Genomic DNA, 21639 nt, shown 5'->3' with positions numbered 1-21639 from the left:
GAAGCATTGTTTTAAACATTCTTCCTATACAACAAAAATACTTGCTTACATATTTTGTGTCATACTCATTTGTTATATTGCAGTTTTTATTTGCGAAAAATGTTAGAAAAGTTAACAACGAATGGGAAAAATAATTTCACTTGCAAAGTATGCCAGCGCCCTTAGCCAAAGCAAATGTCAAATTTTTCTTCTTATGCTTTGCTTGCAACAAAATTTGAGAGTTGGCTACTTTTTCATATCAGATGGCGCCAGTGTCGCTCGACCTGCCGTTCCCCATACAAAATACGTGCAAACAACGCATCATGCACAAGTTTGTGTTAAACACATCTATATGAAAAACTGCTTATGTGACGGAGCTATAACTATGCTAAAACAATCGTTATTGTAAGCACAAAATCTTGAAAATCGTTACAAGTTAGTGAATTTTACCACAGTAGGTGAATTCACTAACTTTTAACGATACGAAATTTTAACTAACGATTTTTCAGTTAAGAATATCGATAAAAACTCCGATATAGCGCGATGGCGAATATCGTTAAAAAAATTAATGAATTCCAATGCAGTTTTCAAATAGTGCTTACAATGCAAATTGAAATTTCACTTTTGTTTTTCAACGTGTCCTATGTTTAATAAATCAAATAGCAGTCTAGGTGATGTCCACACGGCAATACTCATTCGTAATTCACGCTCTCATTCATTATTCCAATTCATTCCGCCAATTAATTGTATGCTAAATTAAATCGAATCCTGTAAAATGTGTCGAAAGCAAATAATTTTTTTGCCATGTAACTCACTCAAAATGGATGTCAAGAATTTTGTTCGATATATTCGACTTCCTGAGAGAAATTCCAAGTCAAATACACAAACAAATAAACAGAAAGCAAGAAAATGGAAGTCCGGAGAGAATAGTTAAGACAAGTCTAACTTCAAGACGTTATAAGCTAGAAAAAAAGTAGAAAGCGCACTACATACATAAAAAATTTGTATGAGGCTCAATTACTTGCCGTGTGGACATGGTATTAGTTAAATAAGGTAAATGCACCTATTTACGGCATGTTAAGAGATACCTATAATGAAAGGTGCACTGTGTCTTATCTCCGCTTTATCGAACTTCAAAACTGAATTATATACATTAACAGATGATTTATTAATAAAATACAGTGCATAAATAAATAATATTTAGTTAAGTTTGTAACATATATTACGTTTTGTAAAATCATATATTGTTCCCATTTCCGGGTTAAAAATTTGCTCTCGTCCTAATTCTGTGGTAAAACGTTCCTATCTCCGTATCATATATTATAGCAGCTATTTGACATCGTCAGAGCAAAAATTCAATAAAAATCTAGACTTTCAGTTATGTTGTTTATTGGCACATATTTTCTTGTTACATTAAACATATCTTTGAAATACAAGTTTTACATATTTATATTAATTTATGTCATTTATTAGAAATACTCCTCGTTTATTTATGAGCTGTGGTGGATTAATCTTTCTTATTATTTCTCCAACCTCATAATCCAGAATATCGTCCCTTTCTGGCCAGCGCCAATTGGGACCACTCATTGTCATTGTTTTAATCTGGAACTTAACAGTATCGCCATTAATAACCTTTAGTACCTTGCCCGGAAACTTTTCTCCTTCATATTGAATTACCACATAATCTCCTTGTTTAATGATTTCTTCTGAAAGGGCTCCATTTTTTTGTGTTTTTTTAATGTATTTCTCATTCTTCTTTTTCTTTTTTAAAGCCTGTTTTTCACTCTTTGTCTTTTTTTCTTCATCCAAGCGACGTTGATATTCAATATACTCTGAGGCTATCGCTACAGTTGGCGTCAATTTTCTTTTAACGATTTTTTTCTTTGAATCGATTGGCATGGTTTCAGGCCAAAGTAACGCGTTTTTGAAAGGAGTAGGGGACTCATGGTTTTTGTGGGTTTCTTCCTCGTTTAGTGGTTTAGCTGGAGCCGAAATAGAAGCTTTGGAGGTGCTTGGCATTACATCCGTATACCGAGAGGCATACTCAATATTTCGGTCGGTCGTTAAATCTTCAACATGTGAAATATTTTCAAGGTTAAGTTGTTTAACGGAAGTTGGAGTCGAAGTATTCAAGCCGCTTACTTTAGGGGTTTCTTGTTCCACTGTTGTCACATTACATTCGTCCAAAAAATCTATACTCATGTTCTCAATATCAAATGAAATAAAATCGCCTAACAGATTCGTTATACTTAAATCGTTTATTTGAAAATTACGTTCATCATCTTGATCATTGTTGAGACTTTTCCAAAAATAATATAAATTTTCATCTTTCACATCTCCGTCCCACTGTCCAGGACACACAGTAAATGATTTCAATTTTTCTGGGGAAAGTCTTTCTTCAAACATCTTAACCAACTCTTTCACCTCACTTCCAATCTTTGGTGTATCATTATTTGGATTTTCAACGTTATGAGCAGTGGTTTCATCGGATGTTGTCTCTATGGAGGCTTTCAAAATTTTGTCATAAAGCACCGCATCCGGATTAAAAGGATACAATCCACATGTTTTAAAACCATATTTTATGATTTCGGGAGTCACTGCCATGTCTAAACACCTTTGAACGATGGGGGCAAAGTCGTCGCGCTTCAATCGCTGTCCATTATTACTGAATCTCCAGCTTTGAATCTCTTTTCTCCATTGATTTTTAAGAGTATGAAATACTGCAACGTCCATTGGCTGCAGTAAGTGGGTAGAGTTGGGAAGGAGTGCCACAAGTATGATTCCATGCTTCTTGCAAAACTCACAAACGTGTAGAGACAGATGAGATGAATGTCCGTCAAGAAACAAAACCACTGGCAGCTTTGTGCCCTCATTAACCAGGAAGGGATAGAATACATTAGCTATATATTCAAAGAAAGTTTCGCTAGTCATCCAGCCAGAGTCTGACTTTCCAATGGCCCAATCCGTCGGATATTTTTGCAGTATATTATTTGGAAGTCGTTTGTTTGGAAAAATTGCAAATGGTGGCATGATATGACCGGATGCGGAAGCACCTATAGAAAGTGTGAGACACTCCTTTTCATCATTTCCTGCTCGAAAATAAACACTTTTAGAGCCCCGTTTAGTCAAAACAGCTTGACCCTTAGGGCAAAGGAAAAAGGCTGACTCGTCACAGTTGAAAATCCTGTCTGGATCCTCTAAAACTTCAAGAGAGTCATTATCCTGAATATACTTATAAACACGACCAAACCAAGCTCTTATAGAAGCTTCTGTTACTGAAGCACGAGAGACTGTCAAGCATTGAGCAACTCGTAGACTTATTGACATATTTCTTTTCAAAAAGTTTTCGTACCATTTCCTACCTGGTATTCCATTTTTAAAATGGTTAGGCCTCTTTAGTTCTTTTACAAGACACGCTACGGAATTAATGAGCTGATCTTTTGTGACCGGAAACCCCATCTCGGCTAATTTATGCACCCATTTAACTATCAAACCTTCTTCTTCTTCGGATAATACTGTTGGAAGTCCAGCAGATGACTTGGTATACTTGTTGTTTTTTTTGGCCAAGAGGGTCTGATATGGAATATTGTACAGTTTCGATGCTTTATAGCATGTCATTTTAGATGATTTGATGGCCTCATGGGCTAATCTTAATGATTCTTGAGTATATTTCGGCATAGTTTAGCGAAAATGTTTATGTCTCTAAAAAAATACACCTGAAAAAAGATATGTCCCGCAATTACAATATACAACTTCTCAATTGCGTTATATGGCACGGAATTAGAAAAATATATACAAATTAAGAGCCTAATTATGTTGTATGGTTATTTTAAATAAATACTTTTTAAACCTATAGGTTATCGAACTGAATACGTTTTTCAAGTCTGTTTCTTCCCGATGAGTTTGGAAATTCTGTAAATTATCATTAAAATGCCTTTCAAACACGTTTTTTATGTTCGTATTTAACTTCTTGTTCGACTTATTTTAGCTGAGAGTTAAAAACTTTTTACTTTAAAAACAAGAAAAGTCTGCAGAATATATTGGAACGGAAAGCAATTTTGAGATCCTTATTAAGTTTTGTAATATCTCTATTTCAAAAAAAAATATTTAATTTATTTATTTAAAAAAATAAGCCACAAACAAAAACAGAACAACTTTTCCTATTTCCGTTCTAATAACGCAATTGGCAGCACTTCGAAATACGAGCGCACCTTATTACGTTTTAGTTTAAAACACAGTTTTTCACGTATTTCAATAACAAAAACTAATTTTTCACTACGAAAATAGAAATCTAATACATTTAGTTCTAATTTCATGTGTAAAACATTTTATAAAAACTTACCAGTTTGTTTAAAAAAGCTTATGAAAGTAGCGATGAATCCTTAACACTTTTACTAAGAAAACCACTGATTTTTGCGTTTATCTTCACTGAATGCCAAATGCCCACTGATAAGTTCAAATATTTTCAAAGCTGAAATGGGCTTATCCCTGTTTTTCTCAGAACTCATAATTTCTTAATTTCACAATAATTTAAAATAAAAATTGTGTTCACAAAGTAAGCCATAGTCTTATTTTTTAAGTAAAGAAATTCGTTAACAAAATAGAACGGAAATATGGACTAGCCCGTAAATAGGTGCCTTTACCTTACATCGACTTTTAGCAAAAAATCATATGTATGTATATATCGACGTTGTATTTACACCATGTTTTTAATTCATACCATTAATTAGACAACTCACAAGGTCACCTATGTAGTCCCTTGTTCTAATTTTTATCAAATTTTGATTTGGAAACCATAAAAACAGCTTAAAACTTTACACTTAATGCATCATTCTTGTGAATTGCCTAAACATTTTGTACCAAAAATCAAACGTTAATTAGTTGAAGCGCGTTTAAACATTTTTTGTAGTTACGATTTAAATTTTTTCAAAAATTAAAATTTTTTGTTGAATTTTTTATTATTGCCAAATCTGTTTGATACGTAGATATATATTTTATTTATATATCTCCATTTAGCGAATAATGTTACCATTAAATGTTTCTAAATTGTTGCGTATATTTAAAAAAAAATATTCGTCTATACAAACCTCATAAATCAACTTTGAAAGACCTTTACCACATTTAGTTATAACATGTATATTACGGTGGGTCGATTTGTATGGACGAAAGTTAACCGATTTCGCGCCATCGATTTTTCGATAGGATTTGGGCTCAGGAAAAAAAGTTCCACCCAAATAGGATATAGCTAATAACCTTAACAGATTTTTTGTTAAGAGCATAAAAGATATAAACAATAACATTGAAATAGTAACAAATAACTTTTACCACGAATACAACGTGACCCGCTACTTTGAATTTGATGAAGTGACAGTCGATACAGTGACACAAGTTGTTAAAAAGTTTAAATATAAGATAGGCGGAAATAATCTTATTACGGAAGGTTTAATTAAAGACTCTGTTATGTACACGGGATACTTTTATGCGAATATTATTAATGAAAGCTTCAGAACTATACTTATACCCATTCAAAAAGTAAAAAATACTATGAAATCTAATGAAATGCGACCCATAAATACCTTACCAGCCGATGAAAAAATCATTGAATCAATTGTAAAAGAACAGCTGGAACAGTACCTTGAATTTAACAAAATTTTAATACCAGAGCAATCCGGTTTTCGAAAAAAACATTCGTGCGAGTCTGTTTTAAACTCAATTGTTTTTGAATGGAGAAACCAACTTAATGAGAAAAATTTTGTAATTGCGGTATTCTTAGACCTCAAACGAGCGTTCGAAACGATATCTCAACAAACTATGATAGAAAAACTTTACAGTATTGGAGTGAGAGATAAAGCACTTTCGTGGTTCAAAAGTTACTTCTCAAATCGTCGCCAAAGAACACTAGTAAATGGACAATTTCTATCAAATGAAACACCAGTCGATATTGGCCTTCCACAAGGATCAGTACTTGCACCAATATTGTTTCAAATATATATAAATGATATAATAAAATCAGTAAACCATTGTAATTTAAAGTTGTTTGCAGATGATACTCTCATTTTGATAAACGAAACCAATTATAATGTAGCTATGCAAAAAATGCAATCAGACTTAGATAATATATAATTATGGATGTACCAAAACAAATTAAAGATAAAAGCCGATAAGACCAAGTACATGATTCTGAGTAGAACCCCCGTTAGTAATAGTTATGAACTAAAAATAGATAATGTACTTATGGAAGTGTCAAAACTAAACTATTTAGGTATAGTTATTGATAATAGATTAAAATATGACGACCACATAAATGGTCTTAAGCAAAAGATTGCTAAAAAATAGGTTTCCTGTACAGGTCATGTAAATACATATCGAAGAAGCACAAGATTTTAGTATATAGAACTATAGTGGAGCCCCATTTTAATTACTGCCCTACCATACTGTTTCTGGTGGCAGATAACTTAATAGAAAGCTTACAAAAAATGCAAAATAAGGCGATGAGGTTTATATTAAATAAAAGGCATGATACTCCGACAAATGAAATGCTGAACGAATTACAATGGCTTAGTGTTAAACAGCGTATACTTTATTTTGTAATGATTTTTGTTTTTAATATTAAAAAAGGGGATTTACCGGAGTATTTGAGCAATAATATTGTATACCAAAAAGATATTCACAATATTAATACTAAAAATAAAAATAATTTTAGGTTTCCGCTCTCTTCCACGGAAAGGGGGCAGCTCAACTTATTTTACAAATGATTAAAAAGATTTAATGAACTTCCTTTAGATATAAGAAACTGTGAAGAGCTGAATGTATATAAAAAGAAATTACTGTCATATTGTCGTACAACTACAATAAGATAGATAGAAGAGATCTCATGTAATATGTGAAATGATTTTTTTGGGTATGAGTAGTGGAACTTTTTTCCTGAACCCAAATCCTGTCGAAAAATCGATGGCGCGATATCGGTTAATAAATCGACTCAGTCTAATATACATATATATATATATATATATATAACTTTACATGTATCCCTCATACAAAAACTCTATATAAAGAGTATTTCTACTAAGTGTTCATTATTAATTTACCGTAATCGTTTTCCTTACTAATTTCCATATACATTGTAGAAGAAAGGAAGCAAAGATAAGGTAAGGACCGAAGTTAAACCCGAACTACTTAGATTACTCTCTCCTTCCCTGTGTATTTATATGTAAAAGTAGTATTCGTAAACGCCCTAATCTTCCAATATATCTGTACTTACGTAACTAACTATATTTTTCGAGTGTTGTACCATGAAACCTCTGTCTCCTCTGCTGGTCCTACTATTGTACTATATTGTGTACTTAATAAATATGTTTCAATCTGGATGTCAAATCTTTTTGCGCATACATATATATATATATATCGTCCGTTTGGTTGTAAACTGATGTATGTCAAAATATTATTTTTTGAAAAAACGTAACAAAGTATTATTTTTTCATACAGTTTCATTACAAAAATTAAATTCAATGACCACTGGGCTGTGCTGGTCATCTTCGCCCCTAGGAGTATTTTATGTATATATGTATATACATAATCTCATCGGTCGACTTTTGTGGGGTATCTTAAAATCTCGAAAAATTAAAGTTTTGGATTACATCTATTTACAATAAAACGGGAGATATGTATGTTTGAAAAATTACTTACTGCACTGTCCTCTATTTGTTTGTGCCAAAAAATCGTTTTCGAGATGTTTGCAGGGATTTTAGTTATCACGCATACGGTGATTAGAGATGTGAATTGTTTTGATAGAGAATCAAGGTTTTTTTTTCTGCCAACAAACTTAACCACCAGCGTAAACGGTATTATTTTCTAAGAAAAAAAGTAGACTATTCGAAATAAACTATTTATTGTATGTATGCCAAATTTCTATTTCTCAAAAATTGCGAGTACTTTGATAGCAAACAGAAAGACGAGCTCGTCGATCCAATCGTTTTCGTATACTTATAGCATTATTTTAAAAATTCTACATATCTTATAAAGTCTGGGAAACGAAGTGACGGAACTTGATCGAGATTATCGAGGGGTAATTCTCAAATTTATTGGGAATAGATAGTTAACCCCAAAATAACGTGCTGTCGGGTTCAAACCCTACCCCGTGGAGATGCTGATAGAAAGTACCAAAGTTAAAATGACGGTATTACCGGCAAAACTTAAATAAATTAACATATGCACTTTTTTTAAGAATATCAGCACTGACCGATTTTGGCTACGAACCAATTTTCATGTCGTAAAAAAGGTACGAAAAATACTTTAAATTTGCTTCAGCTTGTAAAATGGGCATCTCAAGGTTGATAATTACAAAATTGAAGAAGATGGTGTAGATCTGAGGCATTTTTCGTACCTTTTTTACGACATGAAAATTGGTTCGTAGCCAAAATCGGTCAGTAAAATGTGGTTGTATATTCAAGCTTTAAACACATACAGCATTAAGAAACAAATGTTTCCCATAACTATTTTCCAAAAATCGCTTAGGTCTTTTGAAAAACTTTTCTAGTACTTCGTTTACAGAAAGTGGTATATCAATATGGATATTCAATGAAGCGACTCCATTCAAACGTTCTTGACTGATTGTACTACGCAAGTATGATTTTAAGGGCAGAAAATGTGCGCTCTGATGTTGTTGTCGAAACGGGTAGAACGGCTAATGTGCGCAATATCTTATTTAAATGTTCGAAAGCATTTGGATTCACCATCTGAAAAAATAAGATAAATAAGAAATATATGTAGCATACAAATTTTGTAGGTAATCATCAAAATTGTATCCACCTCAAGTGCATCAAACACGTTTTTAAAATTCTGACCATCGACTCGCCTTCTCCACATTTTGACTTCCATTGCAAACTCAGTTTTGGAACAATTCACAACACTTTCATAAAATGCATGCAGTTTATTGCATTTTTCAGCGTTGTATTCATTTTTGGGGAATAAAACAGCGAACGAAAATTGATTGGTGTTTCATGCAACGGCTCTTGATATAAGTTATGAATGCATCAAGGAATGGAATATAGAATACGATTCTATAATAATCTTCGACGCTCTCAGTATCACCGTTGCATCTATTTAATTGATGTTCACTTATGTGTGGTTTCTTGTGTAGCGCAATTCTCTCAAGAGGTTGCCAGCACATTATATAGCTTCTCCAACCCAATTGTCAACCTCACCTACCCGTGGCGAATCCTGTTTCATTAACAACCGAGGCTCTGGCGACCCCGAACTCCTGATGGATCTAGGGGGTGGGAGGGAGGTATGGCCTAGAAGGTTTCATGTGGTCATAACAATTCGTTTCCCGAGATGGTCGGGCTGGTACCTTTATTGTGCTAGTTACCGGAACGTGCCGGATCTGCATGCGGCAAAGGACCATCAACATCGATAACACTCCCCAAGGCCTTCGGAGAGTGTCCTTATCACTACAACAACAACAGCGGCATTTGGAATTGCACGCTAGAAATAGCAGCTTGAAACAGAGAAGCTTGTGATGAAGTTTTGTCGTTTTTCCCTTCTGCTATCTTTTCAAAGGCTTCGAATATTGCTGGCTGAAGTTCAATGTAAGTGGATACCGCTTCATGACATTCGCCCATCTTGTTGGGTAGACGCTTTGCAATTTTTTTCTTCGACTTTCTTTTTATACCCAGCTGTACTTGTACACTGGGTATTATAACTTTCATTTGATAACGGTTGGTTGTACATGTATAAAGGTATCGAGATAGATATAGACTTCCATATATCAAAATCATCAGTATCGAAAAAAATATGATTGAGCCATGTCCGTCCGTCCGTCTGTCCGCTAACACGATAACTTGAGTAAATATTGAAATATCTTCACCAGATTTGGTACACGAGCTTATCTTGACGCAGAATAGATTGGTATTAAAAATGAGCGAAATCGGATGATAACCACGCCCACTTTTTATATATATAACATTTTGGAAAACACAAAAAACCTGATTATTTAGTAAATAATACACCTAGAATATTGAAATTTGACATGTGGACTGATATTGAGACTCTTGATAAAAATTTGAAAACATGTTTTAAAATGGGTGTAGCACCGCCCACTTGATATAAAATCATTTTTACAAATATGTTTAATCATAAATCAAAAATCGTTAAAACTATTGTAAATTCGGCAGAGAGGTTGCCTTTACTATAAGGAATGCTGTGAAGAAAAATTAAAGAAATCAGTTAAGGGCCACGCCCACTTTTATATAAAAGATTTTTAAAAGATTCGTGGACGGATAAAATAAGCTATATCTTTGAAAAAAGAGCTTTAATCAATGGTTTTTCATTTTCCAAGTGGGTTTATAACAATAAATAGGAAAAACTTCAAGTTTAAAAAAATGGGCGTGACACCGGTCTTTTATGACTAAGCAATTTTCTATGTTTCGGGAGCCATAATTCGAAGAAAGGTTAGTTCAGAATAGAACCATATGTATATGTATTATTGCGCAGCCTTGTAACACTATTAATCATACAAAACAAACAACAACAGCTTTTCAAGTGTACAGCTGGGTATGTAATGTTCGGTTTCACCTGAACTTAGACTTCCTTACTTGTTGCATAATCGAAATTTTTTTCTGGAGAACGTTTTCCCTTTTTAGCCATCGGTAAAAATCAAAATAAATGCACAATCAAATATACGACATAAAATAATGAGTGGAAAACTTTTGAGAGTGAAATGAAAAACCTTCTACGATTTCTACCATTTCTAGACAGAGGGAATACACCTGTTATTTAACTTTATAAAAAATTATAACCAGTCAGTATAACGCTACGGGATTCAGCTTTAAGTCCGTATTTTCTGGAGAAGTGGTTATTAAAATTTTGTAAAAACTTTGAAATAAAAAAATGTATACATTGTTTTTTTGTTTTTAAACTATAAATTCAAAACCACTCAAGTCGTACAATTTTTCAAGGTATCAGGGGAGTTCAGGATTTTGTGGAAATGGTTCAGCATCATTGTAACTGGTATAGCATTTTTACACAAACCGCAAACAAATTATACGGTTATGTATTTCCTACGTCATGGCAAATAGTACAATATGGGTATCAAACGAAAGGTGTTAATGAGTATTCTAAAAGGGAGTGGGCCTTAGTTCTATGGGTGGACGCCTTTTCGAGATATCGCCATAAACCTGAACCAGTGGTTACTCTATAATGTGTTTGTACGATATGGGTATCAAATTAAAGGCATTAATGAGGGTTTTAAAAGGGAGTGGTGGTAGTTGTATACGTGAATGGGTTTTCGAGATATCGACCAAAATGTGGACCAGGGTGACCCAGAACATCATCTGTCGGGTACCGCTAATTTATTTATATGTGTAATACCGAACAGTATTCCTGCCATGATTCAAGGGCTTTTGATTTCGCCCTGCAGATCTTTTTCATTTTCTTCTACTTAATATGGTAGGTGTCACACCCATTTTACAAAGTTTTTTCTAAAGCTATATTCTGCGTCAATAAACCAATCCAATTACCATGTTTCATCCCTTTTTTCGTATTTGGTATATAATTTAGGCATTTTTTTAATTTTTCGTAATTTTCGATATCGAAAAAGTGGGCGTGGTCATAGTCGGATTTCGTTCATTTTTTATACCAAGATAAAGGGAATTCAGATAAGTACGTGAACTGAGTTTAGTAAAATATATCGATTTTGGTTGAAGTTATCGTGTTAACGGCCGAGCAGAAGAAGAGACTGTCGACTGTGTATAAAAACTGAGCCTGGCTTCAACCGATTTCGCCCATTTTCACAGAAAACAGTTACCATCATAGAAGCTATGCCCAAACCAAATTTCACAAAGATTGGTAAATTTTTGTTCGACTTATGGCATTAAAAGTATCCTAGACAAATTAGATGAAAAAGGGCGGAGCCACGCCCATTTTGAAATTTTCTTTTCTTTTTGTATTTTGTTGCACCATATCATTACTGGAGTTGAACGTTTGCATAATTTACTTATATACTGTAAAGATATTAAATTTTTTGTTAAAATTTGACATTAAAAAAAAATATTTTTTAAAGTGGGCGTGGTCGTACTCCGATTTTGCTAATTTTTATTAAGCATACATATAGTAACAGGAGTAACGTTCCTGCCAAATTTCATCATGAGATCTTCAACGACTGCCAAATTACAGCTTGCAAACCTTTTAAATTACCCTCTTTTAAAAGTGGGCGGTGCCACGCCCATTGTCCAAAATTTTTCTAATTTTCTATTCTGCGTCATAAGTTCAACTCACCTACCAAATTTAATTGCTTTATCCGTCTTTGGTAATGAATAATCGCACTTTTTGTGTTTTTCGAAATTTTCGATATCGAAAAAGTGGGCGTGGTTATAGTCCGATTTCGTTCATTTTAAATAGCGATCTGAGATGAATGCCCAGGAACCTACATATCAAATTTCATCAAGATACCTCAAAATTTACTCAAGTTATCGTGTTAACAGACGGACGGACATGACTCAATCAATTTTTTTCGATACTGATGATTTTGATATATGAAAGTCTATATCTATCTCGATTCCTTTATACCTGTACAACCAACCGTTATCCAATCAAAGTTATTATACTCTGTGAGCTCTGCTCAACTGAGTATAATCATAAAAAACTTTTTCGAAAATTAAATATATACATATTGTTACGAATATTAGCAAAACTGAGGAGTGCTGCCATCTCCAGACCGATGCTAAGCAGTGACGTGAATTCACATCAATAATTCAATCATTATGTATCTACATAAACGAATCAATAATTGCGTCTACACATATGTACACATTCCGACGAGCAACATTTACATACAAGGCAGCGAGAGATGAGATGTCACACACCGATGAAGTTACTTATACGCTTATGTGTGTGCGGGAGACTGTAAACTACAAACACATGCATATATCTTATCTGAGTTGTCACAAGAGAGAGCAATAATTTGTGCACGTAGTTGTGGCTGGCGATTTTGTAGCCGAAACAACTAGTAACTTCTGGAAATCGAAGAGCCTAGAAGTATGCAGCGTAAACTATAAAAGCTGTGCAGGCGAGCAAGAAGGAATTCAGTTTGATTTGAGTTGTCAAGCAGTTTGATTAAGACGATATCTAGCGAGCAATAGCAGTGTTATTTTGAATAGTAGAGTTTCATTGAGCTATCAATCAGTGTGGTTATTAAGCAAGCTATTCGTTGCACAGTTGGTTATTGTGAAGTACTTTAATAAAGGCCATTTTACATTATTACAAATTGGAGTTATTTATTCAACAGTTTAGCGATACGAACCTAGCAAAAGGGGAAAATAAGAGGATTTGCAGCAAATTCGTTACAATTGGTGTCAGAAGAGGAATTGTTGAATAAATTCCAGAGGACAACAAGGACATGACAAAGTTCAGTGAATTGAAGATCCAGCAACTAAAGAAGGAGTTGGAGAGCCGTGGATTGAATACAAGCGGCGTTAAACTTGAACTTCAGGCACGGCTACGAGAGGCAATGGAAGGAGAAGGAATTGATGTGGAAGAGTATGACTTTCATCTTGATGGCGAGGAAATAACAAAAATCGAAGAAACACCGCAGACAATGGCGAACACAGACTTGAACATGATTTTGGCTGCAATATCTGCTCAAACATCGACAGTGGCTTCTCAACTGGAATCGCAAAGGACAGATATAACATCTCAACTGGCATCTCAACTAGAAGAACAGAAGACGTATATGGTATCACAGATGAAATCACAAGAAACGCGTATATCCGAAATGTCGTCGCAAATGTCATCTCAGCTGGAATCGCAGGAGAACCGTATAACAGCGAAGATTGAAGCACAAGAGGAACGGATATCCGAATTGTCGGCTCAAATTTCAGCACAGATATCATCGCAGATCTCTGCTCAACTGGAAGAGCAAGAAGGACGTATTTCCTCGAAGTTGGAGGCGCAAGATACAAAAATTTTACAGTTTGAAGAAAAAATCGAGGCCGAGGTGGATGCTTTTAGAGGACGTATCGAGCAGTTGCAACTGAATCGCCCAGCAGTTTCAACTAGTAATTCAAAGGTAAAAACACCATCCTTTGACGGTTCTGTTCCTTTCCAGGTCTTTAAGCTACAGTTTGAGAAGACCGCAGCAGTGAACAACTGGAATGTGGAAGATAAAGTTGCCGCACTCTTCGTAGCATTGAAAGGACTAGCTGCCGAAATCTTACAGATTATTCCAGAGTACGAACGGAACAGTTATGACGCATTGATGGCTGCTGTAGAACGGCGATACGGAAGCGAACACATGAAACAGATATTTCAAATAGAATTGCAAAACCGCTACCAAAAAGCTAACGAGACTTTGCAGGAGTTTGCTTCGGACATTGAAAGATTGGCTCATCTTGCAAATGCGGATGCACCCGTGGATTACACGGAAAGAGTGAAGATTCAGAGCTTTATAAATGGCATAAGGGACGTCGAAACGAAGCGAGCCACATACGCGAACCCAAAGCAAACATTTTCTGAAACGGTATCCCATGCATTGACTCAGGAAACAGCGTCGCTTCTGTGTAAGCCAGTTTTCAAAGCACGCCGTGTGGAAGTAGAAAGGCCAGAGTGGGTAGACGCAATATTGGAGGCGCTGAAAGGATCGCAAAAGCGGAGTGAAAAAGTTATCAAATGCTTCAAATGCGGGAAGTCCGGTCACATTGCACGTCATTGCGATCTTGGCCTTAATAGTTCCAACAATGTGGGTGGGCGTAAACGCAAAGCTGGAGGAGATGAGCAAGAGCGAGTAAGAGGTAGAGAGCTAGATCCAGCTATTGAATGCTCTGTGATATCTGTGTCGCAAATTGGTAGAAAATCGAGCAGTCTTACCGTCAGAGGGAATGTGGATGGCAACGAACGAATACTGACTGTAGATACGGGCGCATCTCATTCCTTGATCCGATCTGACTTGGTCAACAGGAGAGTAAAACCGTTACCTGGAGCAAAGTTGCGTACGGTCACTGGCGAGTATAACCAAGTTCAGGGAGAAGTGATATGTGAAGTATTGATTGGGAAGGTCATGGTTCTACACAAATTCGTTGTGGCGGAGATCGTTGATGAAGTCATATTGGGAGTGGACTTCTTGGTTGACCATGACGTCAGGATCGATATGCGGAGAAAAACTATGCGCTATAAGAACCAGGACATACCACTTAACTTTAGTTTGGAAAAAGGGTTCAGCAGTAATCGGGTACTGGTGGAAAAGACTCGACAAAAACCACTAAATTCAAAGGCAAAAGTTGATAGATGGAATGGGCCAAATAAATCAAAATCAAAAGTACCTGCGAGAGAAACACTAGCATTGACAAAACCTAGAAGACGCAGGAAAACGAAGCAACGAATTTCCGAGAAAGAATGCGAGGGTAGTTTCAAGCCGGAGCACACTACTGTTGTGAAATGTGGGAACGATACCGATTATGCAAAGCAAATCCGTCCAGCGCAAGCTCTACGAAGTGGTTCATTGACCAAACAACAGAGTGTGAAGGAACGGCCCAGGATAATGAGTAGTAAGATGGAACACAGGTACGACAGGGAAAATAATTCGGAAGGTTTCCGGAATGGAGATTTGGTAGTGTTAAACAACCCTCACCGGCGGAAAGGTGTTCCAGCCCAATTTCGGTGCAGTTGGGAAGGCCCGTACAAAGTTGTGAAGAAGATCAGTGATACCATCTACCGCATACAAACCACTGGGAAACCACGGATTAGAAGGGTGGTACATTTGGAGATGCTAGCGGCGTTTAGATTGGGAGATTTGTTTGATCGGGACGATCAGACTTAGGTGGAGGGCAGTGTTACGAATATTAGCAAAACTGAGGAGTGCTGCCATCTCCAGGCCGATGCTAAGCAGTGACGTGAATTCACATCAATAATTCAATCATTATGTATCTACATAAACGAATCAATAATTGCGTCTACACATATGTACACATTCCGACGAGCAACATTTACATACAAGGCAGCGAGAGATGAGATGTCACACACCGATGAAGTTACTTATACGCTTATGTGTGTGCGGGAGACTGTAAACTACAAACACATGCATATATCTTATCTGAGTTGTCACAAGAGAGAGCAATAATTTGTGCACGTAGTTGTGGCTGGCGATTTTGTAGCCGAAACAACTAGTAACTTCTGGAAATCGAAGAGCCTAGAAGTATGCAGCGTAAACTATAAAAGCGGTGCAGGCGAGCAAGAAGGAATTCAGTTTGATTTGAGTTGTCAAGCAGTTTGATTAAGACGATATCTAGCGAGCGATAGCAGTGTTATTTTGAATAGTAGAGTTTCATTGAGCTATCAATCAGTGTGGTTATTAAGCAAGCTATTCGTTGCACAGTTGGTTATTGTGAAGTACTTTAATAAAGGCCATTTTACATTATTACAAATTGGAGTTATTTATTCAACAGTTTAGCGATACGAACCTAGCAAAAGGGGAAAATAAGAGGATTTGCAGCAAATTCGTTACAATATATATATATATGTTAGTAGGAAAAGTTTACAATGAATACCTCATATAAATCTGGGGACTATGAACACTTAACAGGCGCATTGAGTACAAATAAATTTAGTAATGCATCGTTTTGCTAGCCAATTTTTATTTGGTGAAATGGCGTAGCACAACTTAAGATTCAAACACACTGTTAGTACCTACAACAACAACACTCAACAACTGATACTATGAACTAAAATATATATATTTTGTTGTATATATAACGTACAAAAAATCTATCGCATGAGAACGCATGTATTCATATTTCTTTGCTATTTTTTAACTCCACATTGCTTTTTTATCATAATTAGCATATGAAAATGCATCCCAGCACAAATATCATGAACGCCAACTAACTAATTTTATTTTTTTTAAATAAAAAATATTAAAATTATTTTTCAGTTATTTAATGCAAAGTTGACACTCTTTTTCTCTCTTTCTCTCTATCTACATTTCACACAGGCTCTCAGTGCCAAACATCGTAGCAATAAACATCATCAGGATATCGAAATTACTGAAGCCGAACCATCACGTACACCCGAAGACTCAGTTTGCAGCGTGGAGGGGCCAACAGATGGCGAGATATCAGGAGTATCCCATTCCATGCTTTCACATTCAGCGATTTCACACTCCATGGTATCGCATTCGAAGTGAAATCGAAAAAAGTGGATAACATGGATGTAATAGTAGATTATTATGATAAAAAATCTAAAGAGAAAAAAATCGAATAAAATAAATGGTTGTTAGTAGAATGGAAAGAATTGTATAATGAAAGAATTAATAAAATTTTAAAATACAAAATGGAAAAGTGCGTGTAGGCATTTAAAATAAGGATAGCCAAAAAACTTTGTAAATATATATAAAAAATACCATAGTTACTTTATAAGTAAAAAACCAAAATAATACAATATAAAGCTGTAAGCATAATCGTCTAAGTTAAAAATTGTAGATTGTGTTTTGTAGTGAATTTTACTTTATTTCAGATTTGAAATCAAGTTGAAAAATACTCGTAGTTTGTTTTAAATAAGTTTATACGATTTTGTACAATTTAATGAATTATTACACAGTGCTACATAAATGACAAAAGTGAAAATACTTGGGAAATCATACCATATTTCTAGTAGATCTCGAAGATCTAAGAATGGCTGAGAAAATCACCCCCAAAAGTTACGGGCAAAAAACCGGTTTTCGGTACCTTTGGACACTTGAGAGCCCATGATTTTTTTGCTTATTTCCTATTGAGAACTACCAAGTTAGAGTCATATTAGTTTGCAAAGAGTGATTCTAAATTTAGACAACAATGGGCCAAGCAAATGTTTTTAGTCGTTTTGATACAATTTTACATTTTTTCAAATTTTGTTTTCATACAAATTTTAATAGCTCAATCAATTTCTTGCATAAATAAGAATACGCATACTCCTTGAACTTATAATTAATTTTCACTTTTGGTGCAATCCAAGGTTGATATAGTCTTATTGTAAATTAGTTGTAAGTTGAGGAGATCTGAAAAAAGAAAATAAAATGTGTTCATTGGGAAAATTTTCATAGTTGTGTTGTGTTTTTCCAGTTGATATGTATATCGTTTGCAAGGGTTCTAAGTCTCTGCTTATACGATCCGCAGAAAATCGGGTTATATCCAACAAGTATGAAAAATCGGTTTTTTGCCCGTAACTCACGATTTGTGCAGTCATTCTTAGATCTTCCAGATCTACTACAAAAATGCTATGAATTCCCAGGTATTTTTTGGTGTTACACAGTGTAAATTGTTTTGTTGAAAATGATATATAGGAGCATTAGACTGGGTTGGAAAACGAAGTGTTCACCATTCACCTCCAATATGAAAAATTTTTGGAAATCAGTTTCTGGAAACATTTTTTAATTCTGATCATACCTAAAAGAGGTATACTTTAATTTTCAAGAGGAGTCCTGCTGAGAGTCATGATGAAAATTCTTAGCATTCAAACAATGATCTACATCCCTCTCAGTCTGTATCTGAGTTTCAAGTAGTGTGTAATGAAATAGTCGGGATGACTAGTCCGCAAAGGCTCCGCTGTTAATTCGATGATGATCCAGGCATGACTACATATAATATTAAAAAAAAAGTTCTGAAATCGCTCTGTATTAATCAAAATGATCTGAAAAAAATACCGAAACAATAACAAAGTGGTCCCGAAATTACTGAAGCAAATCGTAATTCAAAATGAATACCCTTTTTAATTTTTTTTACAAACTGGCGGGACGGGACCTACTTGTTTTATGCCGACTCCGAACGGCATCGCAAGGCATATGAGTTTTCACTGAGAGCATTTCATGGCAGAAATACACTCGTAGTGCTTGCCGAACACTGCCGAGGGGCGACCCCGCTTAGAAAATTTTTCTTCTCATTGAAAAAGCTTGTTTCTAAAATTTTGATGTTGCTTTGCCCGGGGTGTGGACCCAGGGTATTCGGTGTGGTAGAAGGAGCACGCTACCATCACACCACGGCGACCGCCATATAAATACGTTAATATGTGAATACATAAATACGCATGCTTGCTACATATACATACATATGAATATACAACTGAAAACAGTAGTCACAAAACTGATTCTCATTCTTTCAGTTGCAGCTCAGCTCATTCCCAATTTCTTCTCTCGCATGTAGTTGCCACACTTGAAAGAAAAAAAAATGTAAAGAATCAAATCGCAGGAAGGTAATTCACGACTGGAGTAACTTTACATGTAATTCGGCAAGTTTAATTTTCGTAACACTTTAAGTTGAAGCGATTCCAAAACAACTCAAACTTTTATTTTGTCGGAAACATCAGCATTAAAAAGGAGGAATTTTTTTTTTTTGTTATCTTATGAGATTCGTTCACGTAAGTGAAAATTCATAAAAACTTGAACAAAATGTTACTAACTTTGGAAAAATCCTCTTCGTTGAAGCAAAAATTTTGCAACAAGAGGGCGCAATTTTGCATTTCGCTTGGACGATAAGTTGCAAAATTGTACCCGATAAATAAGTGTCCCGGTATTTCATAATTTTTTGCACAGTAAATTTAAAAAAGGGTTTTTTCGTTTTGTATTGATAACTGAGTTTTTCAGTTTTTTATTGTTTTCCCATTTTGTGTGGTTTTTCGATTTGATGGTTTTCTTATTTTGGTGTTTTTTTTTTTAACAAGTGGCACCATCGTCATAAGTACAAAGTAGAGAGCGCAGTGAGCGTAAAATTCTCTTTGAAATTTGCTCATGTATTGACAGTTGATCGCCGTTAAAATTACCTGTATGATCAGTTGTGTTAACAGAAAAATCAGTTAGATTGATTAGGAATCTGTCAATTTTACAAAATTTTGTTAACTTAAGAGCGACAATTTCTCTCCTGTTAAAATGACTAAACTAATTTGTTCGCTTGACAAAGAACTCGGTCGAATTAACCATAATTCGATCAATTTCACCGAATACCCGTTAAGTCAAGAACAACAGAACCGATTTGTTGATTTTACTAGCACCATTTCTTCAGTGTAGTAAAATACACCGTTTTAGTTTTTACAGCGACGCAGAAATTGCGAAATACCTTTTATTTGAACAGTCGGTTGTAGGGGGATAAATGTATGCGAAAAGTAGGAGGTTCTTTTGGTTTTTTCAAATTTTCAATATGACACGAAAATACACCGGCATTCAAACTTCATCCAAATATCTCAAAATTTGAGGAAATTGTTGCTTTTAAATACAGGAACCGACAGAAGAGATCATGTCTAAATCGGCTAAGCTCGTCACACTGAACCGTTCTGTATACTTAATGGGAGCCATCTTTTGAAACGTAGAAAGCTAGACCAAAATTTTTTACTATACATTTCATGTTCATGACAGGCTGGTAAAAAAAAAAGTGTGAGTTTATTTGAAACTGATTTCCAAAACAACTACATGTTGGAAGGTCTACGAAAAACATTTGATTTTTTAATACCTTTCGAAGAGGAAGTGAATGAGGAGAGGTGAACAAAGAAGAGCGAGATTGAGCGCTAAAAACTTCTTGAAATAATTTCAAAACCAATGCAGGTAAATTAAAGTTCGGGCAAAACAACGTCCGTCAACTCCGCTAGTGTTTTATAAATAATAAAGAAAATAAAATTAAAATAAAGATTAGTTGAGCTGAAAGGCCGCGGTTAATGAATAAAACTTCCTTTTGGTTTGTTTTATATTCATAAATTTTAATTTTGGTCGATATTTCGACTTCAATCTGAAGTCAAATTCAGGGACATATGGACAGTCGATCATACATGTCCATATGTGGCCTGATGATGACTTCAGATTGAAGTCGAAATATCGACCAAAATTAAAATTTATGAATATAAAACAAACCAAAAGGAAGTTTTATTCATTAACCGCGGCCTTTCAGCTCAACTAATCTAATTAATTTGCAACACTCAAGGCTACTAAATTTTATCAAACTTAAAATAAAGATATTAAAATTATTTGTACTTATAAATGAAAACGAAAGAAGCTATAAAACATGCTGATGATATGCATTAATAAATAGCAAAGCCCACCTCTATAGCAAACAATGAAAACATTTACTTTAGTATGGTGCTGAAATCAAAGTTACAAAGTTTTTTGAAAATTGTTACAGTGAATGCTAGCACTTTTTAAAAAATTCAAATCAAAAGCACAAATCTGAAAGAGAATTAAATTTTGTATGTACGATGCAAAAAAAAACCTGTTGACTTAAAGTATACTAGGAACGCATTTAAAATGCGTAAAAAAAGGAAAAAAAATAACACACTCATTTTTAAGATATTTTTCACATACGCAAGCATGCGCCCAAAAGTAGGCTGCAATATATTCCAGAAATATTTAGGAAGAATGCAAAGCAAAAATATATGTAGCCTAGCTCTACGCGCATAAAAAATAACTGCATCTAAAGTGACGTGGCCTACTTCTAGGCGCATAAAACATAAAATGCACCCGGAAAAGTTAATAGCATTGATAACGCTTACTTTTAGGCGCATGAATACTCAAAACGCATAATTTTTTTTTTTTTTTTGTAAATACTTATTTAGAAAGTAAAACCTAAGTTGCATTATTGAGTTCCTTAGCAAAGCGCCTATAAGTATGTTGATAGTTACTAATTTGAATTTCCCCTTTTATGTTATTTTCGGCTGAAAGCC

The 21639-nt window shown here is 34.8% G+C and overlaps 1 protein-coding gene across 10 annotated transcripts in view; it reads left to right on the top strand.

Annotated features, from left to right (window-relative positions):
* The window catches only part of smog (G-protein coupled receptor 158 smog), a 316915-nt gene extending 297382 nt beyond the window's left edge, over nt 1–19533 (top strand). For 8 of the 10 annotated variants that reach the window (XM_067768321.1, XM_067768317.1, XM_067768318.1 and 5 more), the window contains 2 exons: nt 7107–7127; nt 16958–19533. In XM_067768321.1, the coding sequence (XP_067624422.1) occupies nt 7107–7127; nt 16958–17149 (213 nt within the window). In that variant the 3' untranslated portion in view covers nt 17150–19533. The remainder of the gene's footprint in view (nt 1–7106; nt 7128–16957) is intronic. The other 2 variants (XM_067768322.1, XM_067768323.1) reach the window with 2 other exon arrangements.
* The last annotated feature ends 2106 nt before the right edge of the window (nt 19534–21639 follow it).

Source organism: Eurosta solidaginis, chromosome 2, assembly GCF_040869045.1.
Source record: "Eurosta solidaginis isolate ZX-2024a chromosome 2, ASM4086904v1, whole genome shotgun sequence".
In the NCBI taxonomy this organism is placed as follows: Eukaryota; Metazoa; Arthropoda; class Insecta; order Diptera; family Tephritidae; genus Eurosta; species Eurosta solidaginis.
This window is presented reverse-complemented; position numbering and strand designations above follow the sequence as displayed.